The 19,988-nt window shown below is 40.4% G+C and overlaps 2 protein-coding genes across 6 annotated transcripts in view; one reads left to right on the top strand and one right to left on the bottom strand.

The window, feature by feature from the left end:
- The first annotated feature begins 988 nt into the window (after positions 1-988).
- Positions 989-17,279, top strand: CENPJ (centromere protein J). Of its 5 annotated transcripts, none has more exons than XM_030477149.1 (17): positions 989-1,070; positions 2,217-2,715; positions 3,747-3,870; positions 4,680-4,976; positions 6,062-6,209; positions 7,727-7,832; positions 8,142-9,780; positions 11,226-11,358; positions 12,207-12,372; positions 13,115-13,354; positions 13,947-14,046; positions 14,592-14,692; positions 15,372-15,470; positions 15,582-15,722; positions 15,836-15,920; positions 16,033-16,153; positions 16,772-17,279. In XM_030477149.1, exons 2-17 carry the CDS (start codon positions 2,302-2,304, stop codon positions 16,962-16,964), a joined length of 4,107 nt encoding a protein of 1,368 aa, XP_030333009.1. In that variant the 5' UTR covers positions 989-1,070; positions 2,217-2,301; the 3' UTR covers positions 16,965-17,279. The 5 variants fall into 5 exon arrangements, 4 of the variants coding, with proteins under 4 accessions (XP_030333009.1, XP_030333011.1, XP_030333013.1 ...); XM_030477151.1 differs by having other exon boundaries at positions 8,142-9,762; XM_030477153.1 differs by having other exon boundaries at positions 4,680-4,913.
- Positions 17,280-18,000: 721 nt separating this feature from the next.
- Positions 18,001-19,988, bottom strand: part of RNF17 (ring finger protein 17) — a 49,161-nt gene continuing 47,173 nt past the window's right edge. The window contains exons 36-38 of the mRNA XM_030477286.1: positions 19,522-19,711; positions 19,048-19,149; positions 18,001-18,687 (exon numbers count right to left, since the gene is read on the bottom strand). Coding sequence (XP_030333146.1) covers positions 19,051-19,149; positions 19,522-19,711 — 289 coding nt within the window. The 3' untranslated portion in view covers positions 18,001-18,687; positions 19,048-19,050. The remainder of the gene's footprint in view (positions 18,688-19,047; positions 19,150-19,521; positions 19,712-19,988) is intronic.

Raw genomic sequence — 19,988 nt, forward strand, 5'->3', positions numbered from 1 at the left:
CATGGCATCCTTGTCTTTAAACTGGAGAGATATGGATTTGATGGGTGGACCACTTGGTGCATAAGGAATTGGCTGGATGGTCGCACAAAGGGGGTTGGACTAGATGAACTTTAAGGCCCGTTCTATGATTCTATAATTTTCCTACTGAAGATGTCAAATGGACTGAATGAGATGCTATGCTTTAAAAAAAGCACCAGCACAAATCCTTGTATTTTGTAGCACAGTAGCTTATCACTCCTAACTTATCACAGAATCCAGTCTGAGGACGATTGTGTAGACAATATATTCACAACTGGCAAAATCAAAGTACTGGGAAGTTCAGCACAAAGAACCCTGTGGAACCATGCACAGTAATGGTGGAAATCAAAACAAGCAGTAGGCAATGAGAGGTCTGCACTGGGTTTACACAACCTAGAGCTCGGTTTTGTACCTGCCTGCAACAGCTGCAAAAACAGGTCACTGCCCACAACATGCAAGTTTTTGGAGTAACTCTGCCACTTCATGGAGTTCAGAGGAAAACACTGATTTTGGTCAGTAAGATACAGCATGTCTGAAGCACAAAATGTCAGAAAGCCAGGAGGCGCTTTTTGCCTGTTTATCTTCCCTTTCCCCCCTGACTACAGCTATTTAACAATTAAAAGGGTCTCGCGGACAGCTCACTAGACACGATGCCGGGACAGCCGCTGAACACCGCCGCCGTCTGCGGCCTCTCAGCGGCGCTGCCTGACGAGAACCCCCAGCTCCCAAAGGGGCCACCAGCGGGGAGGACCCGGGAGCCGCCTCCACCTGCGGGCCGTGCCCAGGAGCGACTGCCAGGATCCCCGCCGCTCTTCCCGCCCCACACAGCCCGGCAGGACCGGGGCGACGGCGACTGCGGACGGGCAGCTGCGCTGTTGATGCCCATCAACGGCCTTTTCGCCGCGGGGGCTCTCGGGAGCTGTAGTCCCAGCGCTGAAGCACCGCCTTGCTGCTGGGCGGGAAGGCGGCGGCTCGGGACTACAACTCCCAGCATGCTCAGCGCTGGGGCGGTGCCCAGCCTATGGCGCCGGGAGGCCGTGAGATGGCGGCAGGTTTGTAATAGACGGAGCGGGGTGGTGGACGGTGTGGAGCGGGGCTGTGGCTTGAGGAGTGGTGCCGTCGCCGCCGCCGCCGCCGTCCTGGAGTCTGTGAGGGGCCGCGGGTCGGAGCTGTCGTGGTGCGGGTGCTGTGGGGCTGGGAGAGCGGCAGGTGCTTGCGGCGTCCTTGGGGCGTCGTCTGCGAGGGGGTGGCGGTGCCGCGGGCCGGGGCAGTGCCCGCGCCCGTGCCCTCGTCCGCGCCCGTGCCCTCGTCCGCGCCCGTGCCCGTGTCCGCGGGGGCAGGAGGGCGTCGGGCCTGGCCCCTCGGCTCGGCTGAGGAACGCGGCGGTGCGTCTCTTCCCACCTTCGTCCCTCCTCGCCTTGCCGGGCCGGGCCGGCTCCAGCCCTGCCAGCTGTCTCGGGTGGCGATGAGGGGCTGCTGCCCATAAACTTCAGGGGAAGCTTTTAACTGTCAGCTGCCGCGAAAGGGTCTCCTAAAGGTGACAGGAAAAATAGCGTGTGCGCCCTGTGGGCTCGTTTGCCTCAGCAGGAATCTGTTCCTCGCTCGGAGACTTCCAGTGGCGTCTCAAACAGAAGGCAGTAGAAAAGCATTTTCTTAAGGATATTTCGCTGTTTCTCTTAGTCATAGTCATTGTTTCAAACCGAAGCCTTTTTACAGTAGAAGCAGCTAACAGGCAGCATGGTTGTAGAGTTCCCATGAGAAGCTGGCACAAAAATGATAAATGCTGCATTGAAATGTTTGCAGTAAAATGTTTGTATTTAGATGGACATATTTGAAACTTGGTGTTAATATGAAGGTCCTGTGCAGGAAGTCTCTCAGCTCCTCAAATCACTTCTTTTGTTGTAGGCATTTAAAAAAAATTCTGAATCCCTCTGTGTACTACTGAAGAAAATATTATACTTTATAGTACTTGAGATAATATTAACTGCACTCAAATAAGTTTAAAAGTTGGATTATGTTGATTTCCTATATAGAAAGTGTTTGTTACTCGTTGTCCAAATTGTTTCTGTTGCCAACAGAAAAGTAGATTGTGACTTATTTTTATAAATAAACTAGGTTGGTTATAAGAGAGTAAGTTTATTTTGCTGGTAATCTGTTACTTGTAGATTTATTATTCTGTTTATCTGTTTAATTTCTAGGTGCTAAAAGTAGGTAACCATCCATATGAAATACCTGGGACTTTGAACATGATACTCTCCTAACCCTACATAACATAATATTGTTATGTTAATGCTACACCAGCAAATAACTTGGAATACAGTTTACAAGATGCCAACTGTTGAAGATCTGAGTAGTGAACAAAACTTCATTGCGCGTTGGATGTCTGATAGTTCCCGTGCTGGAGTCTTACTAGATCCTAGTTTTACTGGTTTGAAAATCAACAAAGAAAACTTGTTATCTGGACCTGAAAATATCACAGCTTTCCCTGCCGAGAGGTTGCATCTTTCAGACAGCTGTTCTGTAAGTGATGACTCCTTGTGTGAAGACTCTTGTACACTTCAGCAATATACCACTGAAACATCTTCTCCAGCAGCAGCATGTAACACAGAAACTTTTAAACCAGACTTTGTCCATGGTGGAATGGATGTTCAGAATAAATCCGATCGCAGCGATCCGCTCTTACAGAAGCTTGAACAGGTAAGAGGCCTGAAATTTGTTGATGTATATCATTAAGATTTATTTTGTTCCTGCATATGATTTGTCATACCTGGAAGTAAGCAAACTCTCTGCAACATACAGAATACAGCTTAAAGAGCAAGTCCTAAGTCAGTTATGCATGCATAGAAGTCGGTGTTCTCCCCATTGATGTGCAGTTATTGAGAGTCTACCTTCTGTTGTTTCCAGCTGGCACAGGTTCCAGTTTAAAATGAAATTGCACTCAGTGGCAGTGTGCTTGTTCTTAAAATCTTTTTACCTGGAGAGGTGCACACAGTTTTATCACAGGTGTGGTCCAGTTGTTAGTCTGTGGAAGGATTTAATCAGGCTTTCTGTCTCTCCTTTGGAGGAACTGGAAGTAGCACATATGTATGCATTGGAGATAGAGATAGGCATGGAGTCCCACCACCACTGTGGTGGTTGGTGGGGTACAGAATGCCCTGCCTTTGCATAGGCCTTGAGACAGGGCCAGGGACTCTGCTACACGAGAAAATGAAGACTGGATTACTGAATTTAACCAGTATTTTAGTTCTTTTTTTCAGGCAGCTTTGTGAATCTTAGTGTTCTCTGATGATCTTTTTCCCCCAGTCTTGGTCTTCTGTATCAGTACTGTTCACTAGGAGATCTTGGGGGGGGTGTGGGGTGGAAACCCCACCGCGCTTTCTCTAAAGCTTTAATTATTATGAAGTATTTCACATTTGAATAAAACCACAGCTTAGTAGAAGTTAATTTTAAAAAAGCAGAATTTGAATGCTTTTCCCATGCAACAGAAACGAATGTTCTGATTCCTGTTGTTTGCAGATTGGTCAATTAAAGACTAGTGGAACTGTTAACTGGACAAACTGGAAATAGCATGTGTATTCATACATAGGAAAATTCTTAATTTCCTCATGTTACACTTACCTAATGGAACATCTTTAAAACAAGAAATACCCGTTGTCTCCATGACACTAATCCTGTGGTACATTCTAAGTAAACTTAGCCTCAATGCACTTGTATTTTTGTTTGAAAAGCTGAAGGAATTGCAACAACAGAAACAGGAGCAGCTAAAGAAACAACAGATGGAACAACTTCAAAGGCTAATGGAAGAGCAGCAGAAGCTACTTAGCATGGTATCTGGCCAGACGGCAGTTCTTGGTAAGTTGGGAAAGAAACCATATGACATACTTTGAGTAAACTGAAGAATTTAATCTCATTTTCCAGTTAAAACCTGAAAGCATATTCAGTGTTCTTCACCTTAAGACTACTTGAGTAGTTATGCTGCATTGCTTCAGTGCTTGAAATTCAAGTGCTACTGTAGAAGAAATACTGTCCTGTTTTCATAAAATGCCAGCTGTAATTGTAATGTGATCAATATGTGCCCTGATGGGAGCCCTTGTTTCGAAGAACGTAATTTAAATAACAGTGTAAAACAAATGGTTGCTTTCCTTTCTGATTAGCTATTTCTCACAATACTTTTGATTGCTTTAAGCTCTCAGCATAGCCAAGCGAAGTGGTCCCTCCTTGCCTGTGCTCCCACAGCACAAATTCCTTCTGGTGATGAACTGAGCTGGACTAGGGAGCAGATCTGTATTTAAAAACAAACACTTGTAACCTGTATCAGTTTTCCAGTCTCATTTGTTGTCTGCAAGAGGAGGGGACAGTGCTGGGCTGGAAAAAGCTTTGAGAGCTGAGCAGGGGTATTTTCTCTTGTTGGCAGTATAAGTCCAACCTGACCGAAATGATTATTTTTCTTTCACTCTGCGTACCTAAGAAAATGAACTTAGGGCTTAGTTTAGGAGAACAAAAACCCAGATTGCCTAATCACTTATTCTTGATCACTAACATAAGGATGGAGCTGGGTGGTCAATCTTGCCCTTCAGTGCCATTTCTTTTGTCCTGTGGAACAGTGGTGGTGTAATACACATAGAATGACACAGACTTTTTTTTTCTCTGTTAATTTCAAGGCTATCCTCTAATAGCTGAAAGTCAAAAGCTGAGACCTGGGCATTCAGCAGGCTCAGCTACTTTACACCAGTTGCCATCATCTGGGTATCAGAACATCTTTGAAGACAGAGCTTATGCTCCGATTGGTTCTCCACATGCACAAGACACTGATTTTTTACAAAAGTTAAACAACAAAGAATGCACCTTATCTTTGAAGAACAGCCCTTCAGGAGTGCCTGCCTATGAGAAACAAGGTCTGGATGTGCCTATGAAAATGCAGAATTGTTTGAAAAATGAGGAAGACAAACACATTACTGGTTAGTCATTTATAGAAGATAACTTGTTGTGTGGTGGGTTTTTTTTCCTATTGTAGTTAATGAGTGTAATTTTCTATTACTTATTACTTATTGTGAAGATTTTATACAAGTGTTGGTTTACTTGGTTTGTGGTTTAGTTTACTGACATTTTACAGATCTCAGACTGCTCCTGTAGATGTCCATGTGGGTTTTATTAAAAGCAGCATGAGGCAAAAATCAAGTTTTTCTGTCTGTATGAAATGCTTGTCTGTTTTAGGAAAAATTTAAAACCATTATTCCTAAGGCTTGCATAAAGACTGAAAATAGCAAATAATGACAGATACTGGATATCTGAATTGTTTAGGCTGAACTGTACCCACATTTTCATGAGGAAAATGGAAAATGACAATCTGTCCAGGGATACAGAATGTCTTTAGACCAGCTCTATTGTATGGATTTGTAACTGAACTGGAATTAAGAATCAAGATGAGTTGATGGGTCCCACCATATGCCTAAAAATTCTTTGTACATCAGGAGCACTGCGAAGGGGTTCTTTCTTTCCTACACAGTTTTAACATTGGCACCAGATGACTAATCTGCTGCTATGTCTGGAAGAGTCGTTTTGGTTTGAATCTAGCAATTTAATAAGGTTAAACCTTATTAACCTGTAGAGATTATAGGGAAAAGGTACGAGATTGCATTTCATTATACTTCATAACAGCTTTAAAACTTTTAATCAGAGGGCTTGGTTCAAGAGTATGTGAAAGAATAAATTGAAACTATTTTGTACCTATATACATGGGAAACAGAAGTTTGGTAAGAAAGCTCTTCAGTATAGCAGACATCCAAATTTGTTCATTTATTTTATTTTTAAGCCATAAATTAATAACAGCAAAGAAGATGAACAATCAGGATGGGTTATTTAAGGTCTATGGAAAAGTTTAGATCTGTGGAAAAATCTTAGGGCTATTTGATGTAGGAGTTCAGACAGACTACATTACCATAAAGCTCCCTCTTGGTTTTAATCTGACCTGAATGTTGCTTCAAGTATGAGCTGAAAATCATTTTGTTGATGGCAAGGAAAAAAAATTCTATTAATTTCATAGGAAAAAACATGTGGTGTCCAGAACAAAAGAAGATGGAAATATTAATGGAGAGTGAAGATGATCACATTGATCCTTTATGTGTGGAAAGTGCAGATCTCTCTGAAAATTCAAGCAGAGGAAAACATTTGTGGACTAACACAGAGGAAAGGTAAATCAGACAATTGTTATGCAGTTTGTATCAAGTAACTTGAGTTTGGTTGAATTCTGAGTCCTGATTGAAAGGGTCTGATATTCTCAATTTGTGTAGTTTTCTCAACGAAGAATTGCATTTTGCTAGGTACTGTGGAGACCTGTAGTAAGAGAGGCTCCAGCTTGAAACTGCTTATGCTGTGAAAGATGTACTATTGTGTATTGGCTGAAGAGGTGTGTGCAGCCTGAGGTAATGGTAGTTTAGAAGCACAGGTTAGTATATATGCAGTTATAATTACTGTTCCCAATTTGATTTGTTACAATCTCCTATTCACTGGTGAAAGTAGTAAAGTGAAGGAGGAGTGTAAGGCTGTGACTTTTTAGTTTGTTACCAGGACTTATATTTGTTTAAACATCTGATATGGCTAAGAAGTAATAATAATGCCTCTGGCAGAAGCCTTTGTTTATGGAGCTGATAGAGTAACAGTAGTGGTCGGCATTGTTTTAAACCTCAGCTGTGTCTGACAGGTCATCAGTAAAACGAGAAATACTTGCTCCAGGCTATGGTGGGTTGGGCCCAGCAAGAAACTAAGCGCTCACCCAGCTGCTCACTTACTCTGTCCCCCAGAGCAGAATGGGAGAGAGCATCTGAGGAGCCAACTTGAGAAAACTTGTGGGTTGAGATGAAAACTGTTTCATAAGGAAAGAGGGGGGAAGAACCCCAAGTGGTGCATAGGCAGTCACCCTCCACCTCCCACAAGCAGAGTGATGCTCATTTGGTCTCTGAGCAACAGCTACTTTTAGAAGACCAAGCCCCCAGTTTTTACTGTTGAACATGATGTTATATTGCATGGAATGGCTCTTTGGTCAATCTGGATCAGCTGTTCTGGCTGTGTCCCCTCTCAGTGTCTTGCCCACCCCCAGCCTACTTCCTGGGGGTAGGGAGCAGCATGAAAAACCAAAGCAAGCTTTGATGCCATCCAGGCAGTGTTCAGTAATAGCTAAAACATTTGTGTGTGTCAACACTGCTGTAGTCACAAATCCAAACCACACCACCATATGGACTGCTATGAAGAAAGTTCACTCAATGCCAGCCAGACCCAGTACTGCTGTGGAGGAGGAGGAGTATCAAAGGGGGAGGTAAGGAACACTATCTCAGTAGCGTCACTGAACTGGGTAGGTGATACTGTAGAAATTGGCAGTATGACTAAAAGATGAGTGAAAGTTTGGTGATCTGGGCAGAAGAGTCATTGAGAAAACCAATGAAAGAAGAAAGACCAAAACCTGCATACAGTATCTTTTAGAGATGTGTATTAATGATGGCAGGGATTTGATAAACCATTTCTCAAAAGTGGAACAGCTAGTGTTACAATGCATTTCTCAGGTTGGTCATTAAGTGTCAAAGTATCTCATAATTTGTCATGTTTTATATAATTACACCTTAGGTCTTTGAACAGCAGTGACTTTAAACACAGTTATTTTGCATAGAAATGTAAAACTTGCTTTTTCTCTACATATTTTCTTTAATTACACTAGACCTATTAAAGCTGCGATTCAGGAGAAGAAACAGACATTTGAAGAATACCTGGAAGAACAGATACAACTAGAAGAGCAGCGTCTGGAGGAAACCCAGAAGTTACAGGTTAGGTTTTTTTTGTTTTTTATCTTTATAGTTCTTTATATTTTGTGACAAGATGTGGTAGCTGCTTTAGAAATGTGCAAGGAAGATTCTAGCATCAAAAGCTAACTCCAAATGCAGTATTCACATTCTTAAAAAAAACCAGTAAGCTCCAAATATTTCACTTGTTTAAGATGTCTTTAGAAATCCACTGGAAATGTACTATATAAACTCTTACTCATGTGGGGTTTATTTGAAGAAATCTTCAAACTCTATAAGGGGCTGTCTAACATTTTGTGTTTTACTTTATCTTTACTTTTTCTTTTTCTTCAGGAGACAAATGGATCAGCCATTCACAAACCAGTCATCAAACGACCCTTCCTGAAAAGAAGAGAAGGCTTAACAAGATTCACTAATGCCAAATCTAAAATTACAAAACCTGGAGAAAATGCCCTAAAACTTCACCAAAGGTCTTCAGATGACAGAAATGTTATTAAAGTGGACAGATCACAAATACAGAAGAAAACTGTGCCTCCTGGCAAAGAACTGCTTCCTGGGAACCCTTTTGCACCATCTAAAAAGTATAATCGTCCTGATAAAGCCAAGCATTGTCCTATTCAGAAGACCCTGATACTCAGGAATCACAATGGAAAAGATACCTTGCCATTAGAAACGAGAATGCAACCAGGAAAAAATCATGATGTACAGATGAAAGATTCTTTCCCATCAGAAATTAACAACAAAATAGAAAATAAAGAGAATATAGTAGAACTTATTAAGTCTAACACCAGTAAGATTGGAAACAAATTACCTGGCACAGAAAAGCCTCAGTTGTCTTACGAGCTGGCCAGTGCCTTTTCTAATTCTAAATGTCCTGTACGTCATCCTGTAAAAGATTCAGAACTGTCTTTTGAAGTTTCATTTCAGAATAAGCTGGAAAACTGGGAAAAGGAAAAAGAAAAAGAGAATCTAGAATTAGATGAATTTTTGTTTCTAGAACAAGCTGCAGATGAAATATCTTTCTCAAGTAATTCCTCATTTGTGCAGAGGATCTTGGATCAAGATCAGCAAACTTTAAAAGGCCGTAGAATGTCTTCTACCCCTATCAAGGCAAAACAGCAGCAAGTCAAGGCACTGGCTGTTGAACTTACAAATAAGATAAATAAAAAGGCAGACTGTATGATACAGGGAAATATGAATGATAGAGCAGTTATGCATACAGCCTCAGATTCAGGAACAGCTTTTAGGATGAAGGATCCATTGAATAAAACGGATGGTGTGATATTTTCAGCTTCTCCCATGACTGCAGCTCCTGATTTAAAAAGTAATCAGTGGATTGTAAATGAAGATAAGGGTGAGGGCAGTGATGATACTACTATAGATTCTGAGAGTGAATTAGAGTCCACATTAAAAAATGAAAATGAAGATGCTCAGACATCCTTTATGAGCCATAGAGAAAGTGATCTAGAATTTTTTGATTGTGGAGGTTCTGCTACAGATACCAGCAAAGAAAGCAAAAATGGAGATGCTGACTTTGGCATGTCAGACAAAGATTGCAGTGCACTGTCAAAGCAGAAGATTAGAAAAGCTTCAGACTGTCAAAGAAGTGTGTCTTGTATAAGTAGGAGTGAGTTTGAGTTTGATGATGAAAGAACATGGAGTGATCTTGATGAAAATCTTAACAGCGATTTACCTGAAAAGTATCCTAAAATACCTTTACAGATGGACTTTTCCAGTAAGAATGATACAGCTGTCCCAGAGAAAGCAATAAAGAGAAAAGTTGCCTCAAAGAGAGGAGATGAAATGTCCAAAGAGTCTGCAGTGGACAGCGATTCAAATGGACCTCCTGTATCAAACCTGATGAAGAAACTGTTCCCTTCACTGAAACCGAAACAGAAGGCAGGCTGTCATTCAGAGTGTGAAATCAAATCAAATGTGGAACAGGAGCCAGGAAGTGAGAGAACAGCAAGCGGTAGGAAATGTTGAAGATGACATATATTGCAAGTTTTTCCTTCTAACACTTTAGCTGCAACCTGACATTATACCAAAGGGTGTAAGTAGAGACTTCTACTGTAGGGAATGGCTCCGTTCTCACCTTTCATCTCCTCTCCTTGGTTGAGTGTCTGATGTCAGATCTAACAAATATGCAGCTCGCAGAATGAGCATGAGCAGTGCAAACCTGGCTTTTTTAAGGTATTTCTTTCCCCCTGGAGGCTAGTTTTCTGTCAGAGAAGCCCATTGAACTAACTTGATCTGGAGCTGCTTGATCACTGTTCCCAAATCAAGGGAAGTATCAAACACATGCCAAAAATTAAGTGGTACCTCCCTTTCCACTACCGTGCATGTTTACACCACAGCAGGGTAATGCTGTGCCCTGTTAGGTTGGCTTGTTCCCCTTATAAGGATGTGGCAGCCCTGTCTGTGTTTTCTGACATTAGTATTATATCTAAAGAATTTATGTGGAATATGGGAAACGTGGATTAATTTTTCTGCCTTACCCAAGCTGATGTCAATCATGCAGTTATAGTCTGGGGAAGGACTGCCTCTAAAGGCTCCTGTTGAAGATGTTGCGTTTATGTGAGATCATTAAAAATGCTGCTGTTCGGGGAAAGCATGGTGGCATAGCCTAGTATTTAAATCTCTTCCCTGTAAGGTGGTGAGATCTTGGTTTCATACTCTGCTGCAGTGAAGGTTTAGGATTTTGTTTAGGTTTTTGAGAAGTTCATAAGAAAGCTGCTACTTCTGCTTATTGTTTTGTGGAGAACTGATCTTGTAGGGTTGTCTGAGGATGCCTGCTAGATGTTGTTTGCAGGAAGAGGGGTAGGGTTTTTTTTACTGAGTCTCAGAGAATTTACAGGTGAACGAGGCAACTACCTACCTAGACTGCGGCTTCAGTGTTTAGGCTTTTCTTTTGCATATGCAGAAGTGGACTATTAAAACCCTGAGAGTGTTAGGTAGTGAATGAACAGGAAACTGGCACGGCAAAAAAGCCCACAAATCCTGTTGTTGGCCTCTGCAATAGCTCACACAGTGGTGATGGGTGTGAGCAGATTTTGTTGTGAGTAAAACTTGGAAAAACTTACAACTGTGAACTTTCCTGTTTGATGCTTGGCCCTTATACCTTCATCTAATTTCTCTGGATTGACATGAAGCTCTTCACATTCCATTTGCTAATATATTTAGTTCTACAAAGGTGATAGATGTATTTGAGCAAACGGCACCAAGTGCTTTGAAATGTCACTTCTGTGTTAGCCGAACAGTAGAAATGTTTCACAATACTACTCCTACCTCTAAAGCTGTACCGCTTGATTTTTAAATATATTTTTTAATTTTATTTTTTAACTGGTGTGGAATAATGGTTTACTTCAGCCTTACGGATGCTGCTTTGATAACTTGCACCTGGCTGTTCTTTGACAGGAAACACTGCTCCATCCCGGCTACTGAGAGAAAGACTCATCGAACTGGAAACCGAAATAGAGAGATTCAGAGCTGAAAACACAAGTCTGTCTAAACTCCGTGAAGAAAGAGAGCATGCATTGGCAAATATCAGGTAATTGTTAATGGGAACAATTCAAGCTAACATAGTATGTTCCAGACTATCCTAATGTCCAGGTACCAACAGCACAGGTAAATGATTGGTGTGTTTCAGTTACAGTGGAGACACAGGTCAAGAAACTGGTTGTTGCTCTATGTATGTATTAAACTGTAATTATTACTCACACACAAATGATAATATTAAGAACCCCTGCTAGTTTAATATAATATCCTTAAAGGCTATACTTGGGACAATTTGTATACTTTTGTTCCAAGTGATAACGCAGTCCTAAACTGGTCTTGTAAAACAAATCTTCATTCTATCATGACTGATGCTCTTTCTGTGGATCAGATGTTTGTGTGTACAAACTGAGACTATTTTCATTTGAACTGGGGGACATAGAAGTGGCATACGGAGCAGAATAATTATCTCTGGTGACTTAAATGTGGCACACCTATTCCTACCAAAGTCACTTTTGTTTTGTTTGGAAACAGCATCATGTTTTTTGGCTGATGTTTAATTTGTGACCTCCTGCTGTTAGCAGATTCTTTTTTTGAGGTACTTCTGGGGGCATGGCATTCTACTGCTTTGAAGAATGCTGGAAGATTTTAGTCAAAGCTTTGTTGAGTTAGGATAACTTTTGTGACTAGAAGATATAAAAATAGAAATTGTTGGACTTCAAACACTATGTGACAGTTCTTACTCTTTAAATAAGTAATACCATTTATAGCTTCAGTCTTCCTTGGCATAACATGCTGGATTGGAATCAATGACCACAAAATTCAGAGTCTTTATTTTCTTCCCTAAAATCCAGATGTGAAGTAGTTTTGGGTTTAAACAAATACTTTGTTTCATAATTACAGGAAAGAAATTGCAGACTTCCAACAGCAGAAAGCCCAAGAACTGGCTGAAATAGAAGAGTATAAGAAAAAGGAAAGGAAAAAACTGCAAAAGGAGCGTAAAGTTTTTGAAAAATATACGACAGAAGCAAGAGCAATTCCAGATAAAAAAGAACGTGATGAAATCCAGGTATAAAAATATATTATTCTTCTACTCCACGCAGGAACACGTAAATTCATTTAAAGGCAGTCAAGAGCTAAATTGTAACTTAATTGAAAGGTTGCAACTAGAACTGTACTTGAGTTTTATTCTGTCTATAAGTGTTGTACAATAAATACAGTAATCTACAATTTTCAAAGTCAATTTTGTTATTACTTCTAGGTCTTTAGGTATCAGAGATGTAAGAAACAAAATCCTTTGTTCCTTTATTGTCAGGATGTGTGGTATGACATATACAGACAAGTCGTATTAATCATCACACATGGATTTCCCTCCTCCTTCCCTGCAAATTTTCCTTATTGTAACAGATTGAAGTAATACTTGCTAAAGGGGCTAGGCAGATTCACGTGTGTCTTACGTGATTGTGTCCTCCCTGCTTTCCTGTGCCAAGATTTTTGAAGGGTCCTCTCAGGGGTAGCCTTAAAGATTTCATGTTTCTGTCTCAAGGGTATTTGTACTGGCCAATCTATGAAGTGCAAAGGATGTCAAGAGGGCAGCAAAGATGATTCCTGTGACTGAAGTTTAGCTTATAAAGTTGATAGTCTAAAGTAAATAATATGTCTTTCAGGGAAGAAAGCTTTTTCTGCTTTCCACCCTCTGCCCCATTAAGCTGGTCTTATTTTTTCCCCACTCTTGTGCTTTTTTTTTTTTTGTGTGGGTGTGCTTGTCATATAATAAAAACTGAAACTTCATAAACATGCATTTTTCTAAGGCTTTAAAACAGCAGATTGCAGAGTTACAGGAAGATTTAAAACGAAAAGAAGCAAAATGGTCAACCACCCATCGACGCCTGAAAGATCAAATAGAAGCTTTAGTAAATGAGAATATGGAGCTAAAAGAGGAAGTAAAAATTATGGAAAGGTTTCGTCTAGAAGCCTGGAAGAAAGTAGAAGCTGCTGGAAACAAGAGGAAAATAGAAAATCCTGGGATCAATCTAAAAAGGGGAGAATCTGTAAGTTACTAATCTTGGTATTTTTAAATTCATCTGTATGGATAATCTTGAGGTTTGGATCATAAACTTGGAATCCAGTAGCTACAACGTCAATGTTTACTTTTAATTTACTGATCTTGGAACTCCACGAGTGGTGACAGACACAGAATTTTGTTACTGTCACATTCTCTCCAAATGCGAATGTTCATAATGTGCAGCGTCCACTCTGTTGAGGAACTCCTCTTAGAAATTCAAAATGATGCAAGAGAACAATCATAGATGGGAATCTAACCTGTGAACGTCTGCAGCTTAAGGACCAGCCAGGCAAGCCCAGCAGTTCACCACTGTCTAAAGCATTTAGATTTCATTTTGAAACTGTAACACTTATTTTGGATTGCTTGCACCAAGTTAATGTTCTGCAGTTGTCCATAGCGAGGCAGCAGACAAGAGTTCCATAGGATAGCTTGGGCTACATCACACAAGCCCTCCGCTGACAAAGTCTCAAAAATGTACAGTTTGTGAGGAAAGCTTCTAGTAAATTTCATGTCACGTGGTGTGTAAATTTTGTTGCTATATGAACAGTTGCTATATGAACAGAAAAATTTCCTTTTAGTGTCTACCAAACAGATGGCCAAAAAGTCAAACTGCATCTCCGTTTCTTCCAGTTCAGAAGTGCACCAAGATAAATGGCAAAAGTTATTCTCAGACAAAAGGTATTAATGCTTGTCTATCAGAGAATTTATAACTCTTTAAAATTCATGTGGATTTTCACTTGTATTAAAAAGAGTGCATCACCACCTCAGAAGTAGGTAAGAGAATAGTTGGAATGGACTTGAGCATCTGGGTAAATACCTCGCAGGGTAGGGTTCTGGAGAAAATGGTGATGAGACCATTCTCAGAGTAAAAATGCTTCTGGTCATGTTCAGTGGTCTGGAGCATACCAGAAGCTGTGTTCTGTAATCCCAAATGGCATTCATCATGTGTTGGGGGCCGCGGAGCTGAACTGCAGTTATGGTCTCATGAGGGCGGAGTAGAGGGGCAGAATCCCCTCCCTTGACCTGCTGGTCATGCTCCTTTTGAATCAGCCCAGCACAGGGTTGGTTTCTGGGCTGCAAGTGCACACTGCTGGCTCATGTTGAGCTTGAATTCCTGTTTCTGCTGCACTTATGAAATGTAGGTGTCCTGTACAGTTTCACCTCATATATAACACTTAAACTGTAATTTCACTGTGCAAATTCTATTACATGTATCTGGGCAGGAAAGCTTTCTAGAACACCTGCATCAGGACCAGCTGCTAGTGACAGAAGCAACTCTGAGACAATGACAGCACCAGAAGATTCTTCTAGGACTTCGATGATAGTAAGTCCTGTATCTGGAGTTGATTTTTAAGGGGGAGGGGGAAAGCTTAAAATAACAGTTACTGATACTTAAACGAGTATCTGGAGCGTGACTGGTGAAACTGTTGACTCACCTTTTTATGTTCAACTGCACTTTTATTGTCATACAGGAAAACAGCTGTGCCGTAGTCAATGCTGTTTTACCTGTGTCTTGGAGTTGAATAATCTTTGGCTGAGGAAATAAAAATCTTGCACTCCCTTGAATTTTGCAAAATGTTTTACCTTTTGAGAGAGGAGATGTTTGTATGTGCCATGCAGGGCAACCATGCAAGAATCTTGTGATTAGTTGAATTAATTCTTACATTAGTTGCTGCAGGTAGCATTCAGGCTTTATGAAACTTCATCAGTTGTCTCATACCTTGCAAGGATGACTTCAGGCAGTTGAGCACCATGCTACAACACCCCACTGAATTCCACTTTAGTCCAGACTACAACCAATTATTCCTGAGTCTCTGTCTGTCTTACCACTTCAACTAACTAGGAGCTGCATGAAACCCAGATTGTGTTTATGCCTTCCTATACTTGTCTTTCTCCCCTGATGACCCTTGTTTCCTAAAATACCTGTCAGCTTAGGACAAAAAAGATGTATAAAGACAAAGCTTGATTTGGAGTTTATGCTTAGATTATTATTGTCATTTCAGGATGCTTCTCCTAATGAAGCTCATGTGTCACTACCATCTGGACCTGTATATACAGACACTGAAGAGATACAGAGAGAAACTGCTTATCCTGATGGAAAGGTAAAATGAGAGCTCAGCTATTTGAAATCCAGGAAGACATCTGTTGTGAAAGATGAATGAGAACGTGGCTGTGATGGCTCAATACTGACCTTTCCGTAATGTATTCATTAGGTTGAAAAGGTTTTGAAAAATGGCTGTCACCTCATATATTTCCCCAATGGGACATGGAAAAAAGTGGGTTCAGATGGGAAGACCATAACTATAACCTTCTTCAATGGGGATGTGAAGCAGGTTATGCCTGATCAAACAGTGGTATGTATCCTAAGTCTTCTGCATTTGTCTAGAAATACTTATTTATATGTACATGCATACACACATGTACAAAATCTCACTGGTTACAGTTAAATCTGAACTGTTTTCTGCAGATTTATTATTATGCTGATGCTAAGACTACACATACTACATACTCTGACGGCTTAGAGGTCCTGCAGTTTTCAAATGGACAAATAGGTAAAGAAATCATCCAACCCACCCTCAAAATTACTGTGCATATATATATGCATGTATATGTATGTATATATGCACATATCCACACCTGTATTTGTCTCAAAATACATTTCAGAGAAGCATTATCCTGATGGCAAGAAAGAGATTACCTTCCCTGATCAAACTATTAAAAACTTATTTACGGATGGGCAAGAAGAAAGTATTTTCCCAGACGGTACCATTGTTCGCATTCAGCGGTAAGCTTCACCTTTCAGGTACCCCCAGCCTGTACACTGGGAAGGAGCCATAGGGCTCCCTGACACAGGCAATATTTGGACATGTCTACTTCTACAAGTTCACATTTGAATATACTGTACTGTGAACATGTATTTACTGTGAACATGTATTTACTGTTAGAAATCTTGGGTTTTCTTTGGTAGCTTGGAGGAGGCACAAAGACAATGCCTGTGTGTATTGTCTCATTCCCTAACTTGAGAGATTTTTTTCAACTTGTACATAATTCTAATTCTAGAGAACATGTGAGAACATCACTCATCAGACCAAGCAGGTCTGACTGATGATACCTGATAACAGACAGTGCTCAAAACATTAAGTTTTAAACCTTTCTTGGACTGTTGCAGCAATAGATTTAGTGCAGAGAAAGTGCAGTTCTACTGCACTCAGTTTTGCAGAAACAGGTTTTTTGAGTATCAAACAGCTGCTATGGTATTCACAGGCTTTTTGGAAATACTGTATTTCTTAAGTTCTTCCTTCATTTAGGTTTGCATATTTAATGTTTGTTCAGAGATTAAGCTTAAGCCTATGTATAGTACAATGTTATTTAAAAAAACCCCAAACTTATTTATTTAATGCAGAGATGGAAGCAAAACTATAGAGTTCAATAATGGCCAGAGAGAACTACACACAGCACAGTTTAAGAGACGGGAGTATCCAGATGGTACTGTCAAGACTGTGTACATGAACGGACAGCAGGAAACAAAGTATGTCTCTGGGAGAGTAAGAGTAAAGGACAAGGATGGTAATATTATCATGGACACCAAGTTGTAGGTAATGTCAAAGTATTAGCACAGCAGCAAAACCAATGTACATTCCTGTAAACAAGAAGCAGAACCCCTTTAAGCTTGTTGTGTGTATATATTGTTTATAGTTTTCCTGAAACAAATAAATTTATTTTTTGGGGAGTGTTACTACATTGGAGCTTCTTCTAATATTTTTCCCATTTCTACTTTAAGAAGCAGTTCATTGATTCAGTGTTCTGTCATGTGTGGTTTAAAGGGTGGGGTTTTTTTTGTTTTTAAATCAGCTGTCAGAGAAAAAAGATAACAAAACTGCTCTAGGTCACCTTATTTTAGACATCTAAGAGGAATTTTCTCTATCCAAGGTAAAAAGCTGTGCTGTTGGAACCCTTGCTGTGGAAAAATACAGCAGGTGGCAAAATTCAAGAGTCTGGGTATCAGTTTACTTATTGCTTGACTTAAAAGAGTAAATGAATGGCAGCATCCCTCAGAGTTGATTAAAAAAAAAAAAAAAGTGTGGTTTGGTTTTTTTTTAATAAATAAAACTAAGAAACACATTTTGAAGATAAGCACATGACAGCTCTATAGCGTATTGCAACCCTGTACAGCACATGTCTGAGTCATACTAGAGTATGTACTAGAGCTGTGAAAGGATATGGGGCATTTGATCAATGTGTAGAAGTATCTGGAGGGAGGGTGTCAAGAGGATCGGGCCAGACTCTTCTTGGTGGTGCCAAGGGATAGGACAAGAGGCAATGGGTACAAACCTGTGGGATCTTGAGGGTATGAGTGTACGGGCTCAAACTGAAACACAGGAGGTTCCCTCTGAACATCAAGAAACACTTTTTTACTGTGTAGATGACTGACCATGGGAACTGGTTGCCCTGAGCGGTTGTGTAGTCTTCACTGTGCATGTTTTTTCATTGACGATCTAGACAGAATTCTCCATGAGGAGACTGAAAGGTGCTAAGTTTTAAATGTAAAGAATATACTACACTAGTACAATGGAGACATCCAAATAAACCTTACATACTATAGCAGTAAAGGAAAACAAGCTTTCACATGCATGCTGAGCAAGCTCCTGTTTATTCCAACACTTTCACGTGCACACGGCAGTTTCAGGAGTAGGAAGGAGGTGCAAGGACACCCAAAACACTTATCATAACAGAAACAAAGCCCCAGTGTGAACATGTTCCAGAACAAAGACAGTAACACTCCCCCCCTCTAAACTGTTCACTCTCTATACCAAAGTCATACTGGAGAAGTCTGTCACCAAATATGCCTGACACATAAATGAGAGTTACATCACAGTAATAGAACTATCATCTTCCCTCAAAGACATCTAACAAGACACTAGAACAAGTGTGCCCAGCATCAGCTTTTAATCTATTTCTTTACCACTATACACTAATGGCATCTACTCTTAAGAAAAAGGGTAGCATTGAACAGTACTTAAGTCTCTAAGGTCAAAAGAGATGACTGGGTTGTGAATATACAGCTTCACTATTTCAAGATTGGGAAGTGTTTGGGACATTATAAACATGAATTCGAAGAGCGCTTATTGAATAGGAGGAAAAAAGACTACTTAACAGAGTTGGCCAAGGAATTTTAAATCCATGTCCCCAGTATTCTCCGTAGACAATCACATAAAGCTTTTCATTAAAAATATTCCATGTTTGACTAGATATATGCACATCCATGCGGTATCCTGGATCTATCTGAGAGCCACTGGCACTGGACATTGAGGTCAAATGCTGAAAATAAAGAAAAACAATTAATTTTGGTAGTTTGGGCAGAGTACACTGCCACACATCAGCAACTTACCTCACTCAGTTAGTTACTGGCAGCAAAAGCTCTTTCTGTTGTATTGCCTTAGGGCTCTTTGTTTCAGTACCTGTTAGTTCTCAAAGCTACACTATGGGTGTCAGTAAGGGGTACTTAAAGAAATTCTATTTTTTTAAACAGCTTTTTATTTTATTAAAAAGAGTGGAAGTGTAGACAGAGGGGGTTTTTAAACAAATAAATTCTAGCTGTCAACATTACTGACAGTTTAGACTTCTGATCTAACACCTTTGCAATGGTATCAATATGTAGTTCATAATCACTGTACTTACATGTCACTCATCCAAATCTGCAAGTCCCATTTCTATCAGTTTCATATGAACTAGATTTTTGTCATCTTCATACAAAGAAATGGTGACCTCTGGTGCAAGAGCCTGAAAACCAGAAGTTCACAGAGTACCGACAGTTAACAGATTTAAATCTCAAGCTAACCAATAGCAGAAATTATTTTACTTGCTATACTCCCTGCCTAAATGGAACTGGGAACATACAAAGAATATTTCTGGTTTTAAGTAAAGGAAACTGATTTCAAACCAACAGGAATACTCAGAAACTTTTTGGCTGCAGTATTAAGAGCAGCACTGTAGGATTTTCTCTCTTCATCAGCATGCCTTCATGGTAAATGGTTCACAATTCTACATTATTAGGGTTCACAGTAAAACAAGTACTCAGAAATTAAGAGTGTGTTAGAATTTTAGGCTAAGCAAGAAGTAGGAGGGGGGGAAAGAAAAAAGAAGTGTTCTCACAACTATGGAAGCAGAGAGCTGTTTTCCTTCAATGCATTCTATCATAGCCCACAAAGCTTCCACGCTCCATTCTGGGGAATAAGGTATTCTTTCCACATTTCTGTCATATAAAGCAGGTTTAAATCCAGCCAACAGAGCTCGTACTGCCTGAACAGGATACTTCAGCAGGTGATAAGGTATGTGACGCAATCTAAAACAAAAATGGAATGTGTTTGCCTGCAATAATCCACCTGTCAAGCTGAATTGCCAGTATGGACATAGGGGCAGCTTAATGGTTCATGCAGTAGGTTTATGATGTGGAATCTGGGATCAGAATCCCTGCTCTACAATAACATGCCAGTGTCAGAATAAACAATTCACCAGGTAGGGCTAGGCCCTCTGAAGGAGTTCAGCACAGCAACTATCAAAAAGCAGGTCAGTATCACACAGGCCCCACACCTGCAGCCCACCAGGCACCCTGGCTCCCC

Source organism: Strigops habroptila, chromosome 2 (genome assembly GCF_004027225.2).
Source record: "Strigops habroptila isolate Jane chromosome 2, bStrHab1.2.pri, whole genome shotgun sequence".
In the NCBI taxonomy this organism is placed as follows: domain Eukaryota; kingdom Metazoa; phylum Chordata; class Aves; order Psittaciformes; family Psittacidae; genus Strigops; species Strigops habroptila.

Excerpts from the sequence above, each read along its gene's own strand:
- CENPJ (XM_030477149.1), top strand. The coding sequence starts at position 2,302 with ATGTTAATGCTACACCAGCAAATAACTTGGAATACAGTTTACAAGATG. Across the intron at positions 7,833-8,141 it reads AGGAAACCCAGAAGTTACAG|GAGACAAATGGATCAGCCAT; the intron begins GTTAGGTTTTTT and ends CTTTTTCTTCAG. Across the intron at positions 16,154-16,771 it reads ACCATTGTTCGCATTCAGCG|AGATGGAAGCAAAACTATAG; the intron begins GTAAGCTTCACC and ends TATTTAATGCAG.